General features: G+C 44.4%; 1 protein-coding gene across 1 annotated transcript in view; it reads right to left on the bottom strand.

Annotated features, from left to right (window-relative positions):
- The window catches only part of LOC105903910 (rho GTPase-activating protein 45), a 16,495-nt gene extending 880 nt beyond the window's left edge, over positions 1 to 15,615 (bottom strand). Inside the window, exons 1-18 of the mRNA XM_031560317.2 lie at positions 15,190 to 15,615; positions 12,325 to 12,691; positions 9,749 to 9,892; positions 9,227 to 9,311; positions 8,642 to 8,714; positions 7,705 to 7,777; positions 7,285 to 7,419; positions 7,059 to 7,120; positions 6,838 to 6,948; positions 6,545 to 6,625; positions 5,977 to 6,144; positions 4,459 to 4,596; positions 3,465 to 3,652; positions 2,884 to 2,975; positions 2,581 to 2,679; positions 2,358 to 2,456; positions 1,805 to 1,968; positions 517 to 717 (exon numbers count right to left, since the gene is read on the bottom strand). Coding sequence (XP_031416177.1) covers positions 517 to 717; positions 1,805 to 1,968; positions 2,358 to 2,456; positions 2,581 to 2,679; positions 2,884 to 2,975; positions 3,465 to 3,652; positions 4,459 to 4,596; positions 5,977 to 6,144; positions 6,545 to 6,625; positions 6,838 to 6,948; positions 7,059 to 7,120; positions 7,285 to 7,419; positions 7,705 to 7,777; positions 8,642 to 8,714; positions 9,227 to 9,311; positions 9,749 to 9,892; positions 12,325 to 12,691; positions 15,190 to 15,276 — 2,367 coding nt within the window. The 5' untranslated portion in view covers positions 15,277 to 15,615. The remainder of the gene's footprint in view (positions 1 to 516; positions 718 to 1,804; positions 1,969 to 2,357; positions 2,457 to 2,580; positions 2,680 to 2,883; positions 2,976 to 3,464; positions 3,653 to 4,458; positions 4,597 to 5,976; positions 6,145 to 6,544; positions 6,626 to 6,837; positions 6,949 to 7,058; positions 7,121 to 7,284; positions 7,420 to 7,704; positions 7,778 to 8,641; positions 8,715 to 9,226; positions 9,312 to 9,748; positions 9,893 to 12,324; positions 12,692 to 15,189) is intronic.

Here is a 15,615-nt window from a genome sequence, read left to right as displayed (position 1 = left end):
AACACTGGCTGCTACCTTATCAGCAGAACGTAACGTTAAATCTCCATGGCAACAGCTCTAGAGGGTTTGGGAAATAATCGGATTCATTGCTTCCTTTATTATTCACAGCAAAATATATAATTTTCATTACATTTCATAGATGTATTACCAGACTCTATGTAGAAAGGGCCATGCACACCTTGCAGAAAATGATAAAAATTGAAGCTAGATCTATTTCTGAATTATCGGAGGACATGGGCTGCGTTCCGTTTCCACCTCTGGTGTAGCCATTCTCATTGTTTACAACGGATTAGAACTCTGCTAGTGTCTGCACGGTGTCCGCAGGGCAGAATTTCCGCCCTTGGTGTAGCCGGGGGAGGGAGAAAGTTGTGGGAGATGACAATGATTTGTCAAATTTGCGGGAAAGTTGCGGTGATGTTTTAAAATTGCAACGTCGCGCTGAATTCGCGGGGAAACGCTGAATTCGCGTGAATTGGTGCGATCGCAACATCGCAACTTCCTGGAGGGTCTGATTACTACATGGCTCACCTTCATCTTCAGTGCCCTCTTCTCGATCTCTTGGATGCACTTCTTGATGATGAAAGGAATGCCATCCGAACTGCCCTGGAGCACGCTGGAGAAGTCACGGCCAAACAGCTGGAGACGGCCCTGCAGCTTCTTGTGACCACACTGGATGGCCAGGGACTCCAGGCACTTCTTATGGCAGGCCAGGAAGCACTACAGACCACAACACTGGCATGTCAGACAACCGCTTCATCAACATTGAAATTCATTATCTATCACTATTGGTCATTATTGTTTACAGCTGTCTCTCAAACACAAAGGCGGATAGTAGCCAAATCAGATCTCTGGGACACATGTGTTCAATCATCCCATAATTCTGTTACTGGCATAAAATGTACTAACAAGTCACTGGATTGCTTCTAAACAAGTCATTAGGCCTTGAATACAGAACTGCAGTGTTGTGACCCATAAATGCTATTGAGCAGCTACAGATACTCAAAACTCTCTTGTCTCTAAAATCACTTTCCCACAGCTTCTTTTAGATTGACTGACACATGCCACATTGACACATGATACACAGGCATGTTCTTGTCCTTATAGAGCCTGGGCATATGATACACAGGCATGTTCTTGTCCTTATAGAGCCTGGGCATATGATACACAGGCATGTTCTTGTCCTTATAGAGCCTGGGCATATGATACACAGGCATGTTCTTGTCCTTATAGAGCCTGGGCATATGATACACAGGCATGTTCTTGTCCTTATAGAGCCTGGGCATATGATACACAGGCATGTTCTTGTCCTTATAGAGCCTGGGCATATGATACACAGGCATGTTCTTGTCCTTATAGAGCCTGGGCATATGATACACAGGCATGTTCTTGTCCTTATAGAGCCTGGGCATATGATACACAGGCATGTTATTGTCCTTATAGAGCCTGGACCATGTCATGGATTGATAGCTGGCAAAAAGTGAGGAGATGTGAAGAACTATCATCACTGACTACATCTTTAAGTCAAGAACACCCCACAAGTGGACACTCCTGGACAATCTAGTTAAGAGTAATAGTCCAACATGTGCAAGAGAAAGCCAATCAGTATCTACAATATTCATGAATGAGACCCTAAACAAAACAGGCACTTCTGAAGAAAATATAAATGCTTTTCTTGTAGTCTTTCCTTAAAATGCATACAATTCCTTCAGCTACAAGTGCGGTGTCACAAATCTGTATACAAACAGAGAGAGAGACAACAGCAGCCATGTTGGATCTGACAGTTTTGCTGTCAGCAGTGACCCACCTCCTCACACTCCGCTCCCTGGAAGTACACGTAGCTGTCGCACTCTCTGCACTTGGACGGAGTCCGCAGCTTGCGCAGCCGATGTGTCTTTGCTGCCTTGGAGAGCCCTACGTTCCGGAAAGGTCCAGTGGGGACGGCAATCTCCGGTTCCATCCCGTTCATGCCTAAGAACGCACAGAGCATATTGCACGCCAGGGCTGTGTGATTATGTTGCCTTGCTCTCTTAAACACTCGCCGGCAGAAATGGCCTGGCAGATCATTCCATTGGGCTGCATGTGTACATGTCAACACACCACCAACATGCAGGAGTGGACAATGTCAATAAGAGGAAATGGATTATATGCACTGTGCTCTACAGGGAAAGGCATGACTCCAGGTATCAGCAGTGATAGGTATCTGGTACGGATGCTTCCATAGGAGTTAAACCTGTGTGCCTTTCTGCTGTATCTGCATTCCACAGTTCTTTTGATTATGAATATGTCACACAGTCGATGACTCCCAATAATGAATATATATAATGAAGATAACAAATAGTGTTCGGGGCAGAACTCACTTTGTCCGTAAGAGGTCACATTTCCATCCCCCTCATCGGGATCTTCGTTGGATGACAGGGTTCCCGCAGAAACAGGTCTTTGGGCTTTAGTGATGTCACCTGGAAATATAAAAAAAAAACAATAGCAATTTAAAACAACCATTTAGAAAAATGAAATCAGCGTGAAGTATATATAACTGACAAAGAGCCCTTAATAGTGCTGCTGCGTATTATGGGATAGTACCTGTGCTGGTGGTGGGGGATCCCAGGCCACTGCCCCCACCCACACTGTCTGTGTCACTCAGTGTAGAGGGCCAGGACTTATGGGATTGGTGGTCTCGGCCTAGTGTAGGAGAAACATCACGATAAAGTCCTTCTCTTTCTATATTAATCACAGTAACTAATATTATAATATACCAATAAATAACATAGCCATTATTAATTTATAAAAAGTGAGTTTTATCTCACTATTATTTTACTGGGGCAATACTAGTGCATGTAAAGATAAATGACTGAGGCAGGCTGTATGTGTCACGGTCCACCTCACCTCTCCTCTGTTTGCCCATATCTCCAGATCCCATTTCCCCTGGAGTTGGGGTATAGTCAGAACTGCTGTTGCTTCGAACCCGTGTTGAACTTCTGAGGGAAGAAAACATCTCAATTTGACCAGAATCTATTCGCCTTCAGTAAGAAGATCAGGAAAATGTGTTGTGTGTGGTTCAGGTGATAACCAATAGGCTGAATACTGAGAGCCTCGTCTATTACTTCATTAACAATCATTCATGAACCACTGACATGGACAGACAAGATCATTGTCATTAATGGATTTTATATCCATCTAGTTACATATGTACCACTTCTCAAACCAATGACAATGCCAGAATCTTCACATGAAATAAATTGGCTAAAAACCTAACTACCGATCCCACTGGCACTGTAGAAATGTGGCCTGGTTATGGTGATTTCAGTGCTAGGTGTCAGGGCTGCGGTGTGGACAGGTGTTCAGTGCTAGGTGTCAGGGCTGCGGTGTGAACAGGTGTTCAGTGCTAGGTGTCAGGGCTGCGGTGTGGACAGGTGTTCAGTGCTAGGTGTCGGGGCTGCGGTGTGAACAGGTGTTCCTGGACTCACTGGCTGGCGGCGGAGTAGGGCTCAAACTCGTAGGTGGTGGGCGGCTCCTGGCTGAGGGTCAGGTTCTTCACGTGGGCCGCGTACTGCTGGCCGGGGTCGTACAGCTTGCAGCTCTCACACAGGGTCTGGTAATGCACTGGCAATGCGGCTGTCTGCATGTGCATGATCTGGTAGTAGTAAATAGTGCACTGAAGGGAGGGTGAGATGGGAAAAAGAAAAAGGCTAATAAATGACATGGATACTTTGGTCTTTGGATATTCAGATCCCAGTGAGGTACAGAGATCAGAGATGCTAAGGCTATGTTCACACACAAATAAGGCAACAAAAAAAAAACTACAGAGCATACCTCTGCCTAGGCCTAATGCTGCATGTCTCAACGTGAGTGAAAGTGAAACTAAATTCGTGGAGCCGCCTCGTGAGTCGTGAGTAATGGGTTATTCCTTGGGCCATGCTACACTTTCCTCCAAATTCCATGGAAATCGAGCTAGTAGTATTCCTGCCTAATCCGGTTTACAGACAGAAAAACGAACAAACTGCGCCGAAAACATAAGCTCCTTAGCAGAAATAACGAAAGCAGTGGGAATATTTAAAGGCTACGGTTTTTTGACTCAGAATTGTGTCACCTGATGGAAAAAACAGACCACATTCACACACATTCCAAGCAAAATTCTATGAAACATTGAAAACCAATACGAAAATGAAAAACATATTGACACAGACACCCCGTCTAGCTTATTGCACTGAGTTGGACCTCCAGTGCAATTAAAAGCTGCCTCAATGTAGCAGAGATAGAAACCACGCAAAATAAATAGTTCACTGTTTATGAATTTGATCATTTTTTCCTTAAATATAAAGATAAGGAAACCGTACCGTTACCGTGGCCTTAAAACCCTGATACACACGGTGGGCCCACTGTACCTTTGCATCCCTAGGGAGAACTAACACTGGATGGATGTGAGAAAGAGTGAGCCTTTGTGTTGCTCTGGGGACTCACAGTGCGCAGAGTCTGGTCGGTCTGTTTGATGAGGTCCTGGATCTGCCGCAGCACGTTCACCTTCACGTCTTCCAGCTCCTGCTGGTGTGTGCTGGCGTCAGCGATGCACGTACGGTATGTGGCCTCCGCCTCCTCAGCCTGAGCACACACACACACACACACACATACAGCAAGCTGATGACCTGATGAACTCAATACAATATTAAATGGCTCAAAATACTCATTGGTGTTCTACACACCGGCCCCATAGCTACATTTTCTACATGTCCACACCAGAACACCATCCAGTGTACTGCTGTACTGCCAGGAATATACTTACAGTTAGAATACTCTGCCACTCTATCCAAAGACAATGGAATCTTTTGTTTAGATCCGCACACCAAAGTCCAACAGAGCTGCTCACCAATGTGTCTTCTTTTTAAAGACATGGACGGTAGTGACACTCATACACACACCCTCTCAATATATACTCACATGTCCCTAGCCTGAAGCAAGGAACTATTTGCGTCAACCTGTTAACCTGTAGCAATCACGCTGAAGTGCCATCCCTCTTAACATTTTTTTTTAGCATTTACCTGGAATGGCCATCCCTGTGACTGCACCCTACTCAACACCAGAATCAAAACATCACATGACCACAACTGATTTGTACATCCATAGGTACATCCATATCCATATGACTCACAATGATGCCATTGGCAGTAGGACCAGCTCATAACTAAGAGGAATACAGAACAGCCTGAAGCAAGGAATATTTTTGTCAACCAGTAAACCTTTAGCAATCACACTGATGGATGAGTGGGTAGAACCTTTAGCAATCACACTGATGGATGAGTGGGTTGTTTTCTCGGCATCTCGCTTACCTCAGCATTTACCGGGAATGGCCAACCTAGTGTGAGTACTTACATTCGTGTACCTGCTGATACCGAGTACCGATACGAGGACTTAATAATTTGCCTATGCTGGTGTTCAATGAATTTCTCCTACCCAACTGTTTCCAGTACGCAAGTCTGATAGGGCTGCAAAAACTGACAGAATACCTCCGGACCTAAACCTTGAGTTTAACGTAAAGCTGCCATGAAGTGGTATCGGAGAATTTTTATGAGTAAGAGTATATGAGCACAGTATCAGCCCAATACCCAATGCTTGTATCGGTGCATCCCTACTAACATAGCAGGAACATTTCTTGTAAACTGCTCAATTTCCTGTAAACTGTGCTCAAGCATCTCAGACAGTCATTCTTTCTCTGTGCTATTATGACTCACTGGCTACACTAGGTGTAGACAAAGGGTAGACATACACATACAAACAAGAAAAACTTGATATTAATGCCCCCCCAAACAATAGTGATTTCAACAGCATACCAAGATCATTTCATTCTTTTTTTTACATTCCTCTTTTTCTCTCTCTCTCTCTGCTGTAGAGGCACTACACGCCAGCACGTGTTACAATAATACCCAAAAGCAGAGGTTGAGACAACTTCCACCTGGTGAGTCACTTCCTCTTGGGTCAACTGACCTTGTTGCGTGCTTCCTCCTCTAATCGTCTCTTCTTTTCGAGGGCTTTGGTGGCGGAGCCACTCTGCTCCTCCTCCACCTTGTTGGCCACGCTGCGCGCCTTGTCATACTCCTCACAGCGCGCCACATAGGCCTGCTTGGCCTTGCGCAGGTTGTTCTCAGCCTCCACCTAGGCAGCACATAAACACACACCGTAACACACACACCCCCACACACACACACACACACACACACACACACACACACACACACACACACACACACACACACACACACACACACACACACACACACACACACACACACACACACACACACACACACACACACAGATTGTTGTACTCTATAAGCATAGCCCTGCATCCAGACATGAAACACATGAAAGTAAACAAACACATATGTAAATGCAGATCGCCTATAAACACACACACACACAGTCTACATTTTTTACAACATCAAATTTCAGTAATTCACGGCACGTACAGACAATGGCTGATCAGTGAGGGATGAACAAATAAGGTTCGGCGTGTTCCTAACATGGCACCATGTACACACACAGACACACATACCAGCTTCCTCTTGGCCCTCTGCCATTGTTCTTTAATCTCTCTACGTTTCTTCTCATGTTCCTGCTTGCGCTGCAACAGAGGCTGACATAGAGAAAGTGTGTCAGTATTCATTTTTGTTTGCTTTCGTGTGTGTTGCTGTACAAATGTATGTCCCTGTTTGGGCTGTTTGCATGTAGGGTGAATATGCATGTGTGTGTCAGTGTGTGTGTGTGTGCATGCAGCTGTATAAATGTGCATGTATGTATATGTAGGTCTGCATGTGTGTGTGTGTGTGTGTGTGTGTGTGTGTGTACCTGTATGAAGGTCTGTGTGTGCATGCTGCCAGTGGCCTGCTGTACTCCATTGCTCTGCTCCAGGTCCTGCTCCAGAGCCAAAGAGTAGATGGAGAAGAGTGGCATGTGGGGCTGGTGGAGGAGAGGCACATGATTAAACACAACTACACCAGCAGGGACCACCGCTGGATTTACCTTTAAAGACTGGTTCTGCAGCTTCAGTGGGCCTCTCAACCGCTTACTTTTGTGAGACTATCCCTGCAGGTATGGTAGAGACTATGCATCTTCCTGGCAAAGTCCAGTTCTAGGAGAGGGGAATTTGAACAGACTAATGAGAACATGTCTGTATATGAACTCAAAATCTGTTCACGTTCTGGAATGTAACAGTGTATTGAGTGTACATGTCAACCCAAAGAGTCGAGACCCCTCCAGGAAAAGCATAGATGTTTGCTGTGGAAATCCACTCACCGTGTGTGATTCTCTTGTCCACATAGCTGATAACATCCTTCAGGTACTTAGCGATGCTCTTAGCGTAGGAGAGGGCCGAGTCTACCCCCCCCTCACTCCGCTGCAGCAGTACATCCACCTGCTCTGCACTCATTACTAACACACGCAGACACACACACGCAGACACACACACACACACACACACACACAGACGACACGCAGACACACACACGACACGCAGACGCACACAGACAGACAGACACAGACACAGACACACACACACACACAGACAAATATACTCAACAGGCTTTTTGGTGCTGTTCACCACTGAAGAGCAAAAACATCACAGAAATGATTTCTGCAACAGCAGACAATGAGGCATGCCATGTCATTGATACACGCACACAGTGACAGAAGCGTTCACCAGCTGAAAACACTCACAGCACTCCTGCTGGTCATTTCTCGGCATGTCCGACCCCTGGCCAGGAAATCCCCCATACAGGTTCTCCATTGACTGGGCACACAGAGGGCAAGAGTGAGGGGTCAGAGGTGAGAGGTCAGAGGGCCCATAGCACCACAACATGGTCCTCCCAGGTCACCCCACCCACTTCCCAACCACGACAGGCAGTCTCTCTCTCCCTCTCTAACACACAGACACATACACACACAGATTCTGACTTCAGACATGGTGATTAGGAAACCTTGCATTAGAGTGAAGTGATTTGCAGCTCAAAAAACATTCTGTGAGAGCAGTGTGAAGTGGATGGCTATGGATAGCTACAGACATTTATGCATAAAGATAAAGTGCCTTGAGACAATTGTATTGTTTTGGCGCTATATAAATCAAATTGAATTGAATTGAATTGAATTGAATTGAATTGAATTGAATAAAGATCATGACAGTAGTTCTTGCGTTAGAGCATTTCACAAAGCCTTTTGTTCCAGTGTATCAATGCTCAGCGATGTGACATCCCTCTTCATGGAAAACAAGGGGAAATGGGGACTTCTGCATTCGTGAGAGCTGGAGGCACAGTATGCCTCCGGGGGTGGCTTCTGTGTCTACAGTAAACTTGTCATATGTCTTACACTTACACAATATTTGACAATAGCCACCTCCACAGGGGTGTTGGAGACTTGAGTCATGTGGGCCTGGGTGTGAGCTGTGAGTCACCACAGGCTGAGCGGTTGGGAGACTTCTTCTGGGTGTGCGTGAGGAGCACGTCAAAAGAACATGAGAAGATAACGACACCAGGCAGGAAGCAGCCCCAACAACATCCGCTACGCGTGCATACATGCATGCACACTCTCACTCGCATACACGCACACACTCACACATTGATAGAGACAGACAGACAGACAGACAGACAGACAGACTCACCCTGCTCTTATCTGCAGGAGGTAGAGAGAGGAGGGTGCTGCTATCCACCTCCCCCATCAGCAACTCAGATACACTGAAAGACGGAGAGAGAGAGAGAGAGAGAGAACGAGAGAGAGAGAGGCCAGGAGGATAGAGGAAGGAAGAGAGAGAGGAAAGACGTATTCAAATATTGCTTCACCAGTAAATGGGCCCTCACAGCAACCTTCAGGAAAGCCCATGCAGATTGGGAAGGCAAATATTGAGAATGTTGAGGAAGAAGCGATGATGAGACAGAGATACAAGAGACACAAGAAGAAGCCAATGCAGCACTAAGAGCAGAGTCAAATGTAACACCTTTCCTACAGACCCTACTTTCCTCTCACCCTTCTTTCTCTCTTTCTCAATGTACACACACTCAATGTCACATACTTCATACAGACTGAACCTAGCTATCTATTTCACAGGTTCATGACTGAAGAATATAAAATAGAAGGGTACAGCAAAGAATAGTAACAAAGAGACAGACTGAGTGAACTACACCATGATTTACTATTTTAAAAGGGAGACCACAAGGACAGAATAGAGACAAGTCGCAACATGACTCACTTGCTGCTGAAGGCAACCGCGATGGTCTCGATGGCCTTTTCAAAGTCCTTCTTCTCTGCTTCGTTGCTGGCCTCATAGTGGAACCCTGAGCAGAAAACAGACAATCAGTATGTCAACAATACCTCATGTTAACAACATCATTAGGACAAAAGAAACTGCTAATTGACAGCAATGTATGATGAACTAGATGGTAGCCTTTTAACCCACATGTAGCAGACACCTTTATTGAAAGCCATTGATCAAGGAAAAGCCATTGAAGCAACATGCCATGATAAAAGATGCTTTGGCTTCACAGTGCCAGAGTGGGTGGATAGGGTAAATCTAACAGAATGCTAAGAATGAAAGTGTCTATTTTCCCTCAATTCAATACAAATGCGAGTGCTTGTTACGCCCTATGATAAATCTAGGGTTAGGGTCACTAGTTCACTAGTAAGATCACTAGTTTACTGTAAAAAATAAATCCTCCATCTGAATGACACTCCTCTCATGAATCGTAGAAGGAGCATGTGTCCTAAAACTGACCTTTGACCTTGGAGATGAGTGTCCCAGCTGCTGTGAGGGTCTCCACAGTGTTGAGCAGTGGGTAGGTACCGATGACCTGGCGCAGAACACGCAACACCTCACCTAGGCACTCATGTGCCAACTCACGCCTTGACTCGTCCTTATCTGCAGGGAGAGCGGGGTTATTTGAGTGAGTGCATTTTAAAGCAAACTTAAAATGTATTCATCATGAGGTCTTACATGGCTAAACAACAAACCATGCAGAGATAATCAAGCATTCAACACACAAACCCCTACTCACAGACAAACAAAATCCCCTACTCACAGACACACACACAGGGCTAACTAAAGTTTCATGTTGCTATACTATCTGATTAACTCAACACACCTGCAAGCTTTCAGGCAAAGCAAAAAGCTAGAGTATTTGGTGGGACAGTTGTTCTTGTTGTTCGAAATCCAAACACACCCACACACTCATTACTCAAATAATTACTCAAACACACACAAACAATAATACACAGACACACAAGTCAGTACTCAGTTATGCGTCACTGGAAATGAATTAAGTACCCACGCTGACGGAGAGCTAAAAGGCCAACAACCTACACACCAAGTCCTCAACTCATAGTTTGAATGAGAGCACTTCAACTTTTGCATCATAGTATACAGACTGACACTTGAACATCCGACACGAACGCAGTTCTTCAGGTCAGAGGACAGTGTGCCTTGAGCCCACTGGACCAACAGCCCAAGCCCCACGGTGGACAATGTACAAACAAGAGAATAGGGGCGAGGACTGTTTAATACCACATGTATGAACTGCTATGCCTTCAGGTGCTGCTGTGTTGTCATGCCATGTTTGTGGCCAATGTATTTTTAGGCCACCGGAGGCTCTTCTAAGAAACACAATATACGGGTCATGGGTTGGCCCCTGCAGTCTTGGCCCGGTTTTATCTGAGAGATATCGAAGACTCCCGGGGAAAAGTCTTCTGACACTGGCTGTCTGTAGTGGTGCTGCACACCCTGGAAAGCTCCAAACGTGGACAGCTCTCCCACCCTTATCAGGCTGGCCACCCAACAGCCACTGCTGCTTGAAGAATGTAAACAGGAAGAGTGTGTGATGAAAATAGTTGTGCTGACAGGAAGTGCAGTCGCCCTGACCAACCTACACTGCAATAACTGATTTCTTTGGTTCCTTGCCCTGCCAGGAGGGAATGTCAATGGTGGGTCAGTTCAACACATCCTCAATGTCCATCTTGACTCTCACTTTCTGCTGCTTCAAGCTGTGTGTGTGTGTGTGTGTGTGTGTGTCAGTGTGTGTGTGTGTGTGTGTGTGTGTGTGTGTGTGTGTGTGTGTGTGTAGAAGCAGCACTCTGAGAGGTGTGTGCTCTCCAGATAAGACTACATACAGACTGGGCCAGCGATTACCAGACAACCCATGTCTCAAGGCAGCTTTCTCAAGACATGAGGTATACCAATAAGACTGAAGAATATAAGCGTTTTCCGAATTAGTCAGTTCTGAAAAACCTTAATCCTGCCATCCCTTTCCTTCATCTTATTTATGTCCACTCATGTATTCAAAGGAAACACCTAAAAATGACATACATTTTAGGTTATTATAACAACCCATTTTCACTTACATTTATGCACTTACATTTTATAGCCGCATTTCTCAGTACTGGTGTTTTTTTTTATGCACTTTATGCAGTATACTCAACTTTAATTTCGAAATACCTGACTTATATGACTGTTTTTTAGTCATTCTAATGGAATGCTCATATTTGCCAAACTGAGATATATTTAGAAAAAAAATACATTCCAATATTTACAGGCAGTTTTGGTTTGGTTTGTTTGAGTGAGGTCAGGGAGGTGCTACAAGTTGGGACACATGAACATGCACACACACACACACACACACACACACACATGTACACACACAAACACACAAACACTGCACTCTTTACCCTGGTCAAATATGATGACAAAGAGTGCAAGAGAGACAGAGAGGGAGGGCGATAGAGCAATCTCTACTAAAGGCAGCAGAGAAAACATCTGACGCACATATTCTCTTCCTTCCTCTTAGTTGCCATAGAAACACAAAGAAAAAAAATGAAAGGAAACCTCAGAATGTGTAAATGGCCATTCTCTACAATGATACAGACTAAGCGAGGCAGACAGACAAAGGTTGTTGTACACATGTTCAAATGAAGTGCTAGGCTGTGGACAAGTATTTGATGAGGCTTCCCCGGACAAAACTCCAACAGGCCCCCCGCCATTTAAATATCAGGGTGAAACTTGTATAAGTGGAGAACAATTTTGATAGGCCTTTCACACTACATTTCCTTTACATTCATTGTTGTTACATAGCTATGAAAACACAGAATAACAGAGTGCCGGCTGTGTGTGACCTTTAAGTTGTTTATTCTATATGTACTACTTGAACCGACTGTACAGTATTCAAGATAACAAGTCTACACTTATGTTGCATCACAGCGGCACTGTCTTCTTTCTCCACGAAAGCTATCCATCTTCCCTACTTACAAAGGAAAAACTGGAGACCTGACCTGTAGACCCGTCAATGAGATGATCACACCCACCTTCCCCAAGCACCACATCCTTCAGCTTCTCCACAGCCTCAGCGAAGCGTGCTACATCGCGCAGTAAGGGCGGAATGTCCTCGACCTCGATGGCAGCCCCCTCCGAGGTCTCCGTTGTGGGGCTGTGGGCCACCCCACGGCTGTGCCCTTTACTGAAGCCCCAGGCACCGGCGGTCTGCATGGGGAAGCCTGCAGCACTGGCATGCCTGCTCAGGGCCGTGGGCCGCCTCAGGGTGGCCACCGGGGATGGGCAGCTCACTAGCTTGCTGTGCAGGATAGACGGGGTGCCTGGGCACGACATGGAGACTGTGTCCAGAACCCCTGCCACAGCCGGAAGACCATCCACTCCATCTCTGTTTGACTGCTCCTGCAGAGCGGACAGCTAATAAAATGAGTGTGGAAGAGGAAGAGAAAGAGAAAGAGAGAGAGAGAAACAGAGGTGGGCTTTTTATACAGACTGTTCAAGGCGGGAATGTTGAGCTTTTATTCTACCGTGCCATTCTGTATAAAAGGTACGAACACAGAATGGGGCGGTCATTGTTGGCAGCAGAGGTAGTCACAGGGCCAGTTCAACGTCTGTGTAAAAGGGAGAGCCAGTATAACGGGATAGGGGTTTGACGCAGCCTTGCAGCTAACCAAAATGAAGCAAGACTACTGTGTTGTCAGAACACACAAATCCAACAAGATAAGGTTTAACATGATGTACATGATGCAAACCAACTTTGCTTGAGTCTGAACATTACTAAAAATGTGCACAGCTTGCAAGAGCCACTGACACCAAGTTCAACCGTCATTGTTTTTGAAAGTGACAGGTAGGCTAGTTTATTTCCGAAGGGGATGTTATGACGGATTTCAAACACGTAACTTGGAACGTCCGACACGATATTTCCCAGCTCCGATTTTAATGTGTTCGAGCCAAATGTAAACACAATAATGTGGTGATGACTCATCAGATTTTCCTTCTATCTGCTGAGTATCAATAATTATTTTATTATCTTGTTCATATTGATTGATTGCCTCATTCATTCATCTTCTAACACTTTTTAAAAGTCTCTGTTAGGCTCTTTTAGGTTCATTGCCATATTTATAACAATGTGAAATTGATTAAATGACACACCTCACTGAAGCCTGGGATATTTTTTTCTCAGAGTTTCTGAGTGGGAGCTCTGACTTCAAGTGGAGTTGTAGTGTAATTTTCTGAGTTGGAAATTTGCAAGTTCCGAGTGGTCTTGAACGTGGCATTATAGGTCAAGCTAGATGCTTTGGTAAACGCCACAACTCTGATTCCGGAACGCTGGAATGCTATCTAGAAGCACTTACTATGGTGCCATTATGCCACCTAGGTTTGGTTCAGTGAAAACGAGTAAAGGTGGCTTAACGAAGGGTTTTCTGAATGTCAATATAATGGGATCCGTATTTAAAAAGGGCTAGAGAGAGAGAGATGGTGAACGGATGGGTGGTTAGTGCTGGGAGAGTTCATGCAGTGCAGGATGACATGTAGATGTTTGTTAGTTAGCCAGAAAACAAAACAAGCAGAATACATAGCAATATTGGGGAATGCTGTGTTTATCACACCTAGGGTTGTTAGAAAATATCGACACACTTGAGTATCGCGATATTATGTTTTGTGATAGTGTATCAATTCTCAAAAACACTGTATCCATTTTTTATTAATTGTTTACATGCAAAGAATTGTGTCAGACATTGGTTCATTTTGTATTGTGTTTAAATCCCCAACTGCTAGAGTAATCTATCTTCAGCCATTTGACTCATCCACTAGAACAGGGGACAGGAAGTTCTGTAAGAGCACACCTCCAATATTTTTGTACACGCAATATATCGCCTTGCTTACAGTATTGCAATATATACAATCGTAATGCCACTACAGCCCTAATCACGCCTCTTTAAAATTACAAAATGTACTAAAAATAACTTTCTTTTACAACATAAACTATATAATGGACAATTAAACCAAGGCTGGGAGCTAATTGTCCTAAATAAAACACTTTTCCATTGATGTAATGAAATGTATTCTAACCTTACAAGCCACTGGCAGTTATTTCCCCTGTGACTTGCAATGCAGAATTACATTCTCCTTTTGCTGAACAACAGCTCAAGGGAGGCTGTTGATATAAAGCCCATATCTCTTCTTTATCTCTTTTAAATGATTAGAATAACCTGTATAGTGACTCTGATATATTAGCCAACCACTGTATTGTTTAATAATGTTGGGAGACTCGACACTGCTTAACCAGAGGCCGACGAGGCCACCTGTCATTTTTAGCTAACCCATCGATTACAACACAGAACGCGTTAACGGCACATTACTTTTGGCGAGCTGATAAGAAATGTCTTCACTAACTTTACATTGCTGTCTTTTTTATGACCACCTAGAAAGGTACAAAATGTGGACATTGATACGACTTTACATTATCAGCATCTAACGTTAAATAGTTTTATATTTAAGTTTTAGCCATAGCCCAGAGCCCGTCCAACAGTTGACTTGTTGAATCTCGCAGCATGTTAATTAGCCAGCAAGCTAGCCCACGTTTAACTGTCTGAGTGTGCCAAAACCTAAGCCACCGTAACTAGCATTCAGGAGGAACACATGGGGAAAGAACAAATGTAAACATTTTTGCGTAAAATTAACACAGGAAAACAAATCCTTTTGAAGCTGAGAAATGACAGGGTCTGTCGGCTTTATGTGGTAATTTAACAGACCATTACTAACGTATCAAAGTCACGGCAGCAATCCATCATATATGCAAGCAATAACTTACGTTAGCTGGCTAGGTAACGTTTACTATATGCTAGCTAGTAAAGTAAGTTTCCATAACGTTAACAGTTATTTCACCAAGGACTTACAGAGGGGCTGTGAAGTCCAGGATTTCCTGTGTTACCCTTCTTGGACACTGAGGGGGTCTTGGATAAATCCTTCCTTTTTCGAAACATGCTATATTGTTTTGTAATTTGACAGACTTGCTAACCTACGTTTAGTAACAGTTAACAAACGTAGGCTATAAAATGGCATCAGTCCGCACTAAGTGAATTCTGACTGCTCAGCTTCCCCATCAGATCAACTCCCAGCTCACTACCGTTAGTCTCTTCCTGTCGTCATAGCGCCAGTTCTGCATGACCTGTGAATATGCAACTTCCGATAATAATTTCAGAAGTAAAAAATGAAAGAAATTCCAGCCAACAGTATTAAGAATTTCATTGATGGAAATGCTGAAATGATGCAGAAAGATGAAAGGACGAGACCCACACAAATGGGTTTCAATTACGCCACGT

Source organism: Clupea harengus, chromosome 22 (genome assembly GCF_900700415.2).
Source record: "Clupea harengus chromosome 22, Ch_v2.0.2, whole genome shotgun sequence".
Classification (NCBI taxonomy): Eukaryota; Metazoa; Chordata; class Actinopteri; order Clupeiformes; family Clupeidae; genus Clupea; species Clupea harengus.
This window is presented reverse-complemented; position numbering and strand designations above follow the sequence as displayed.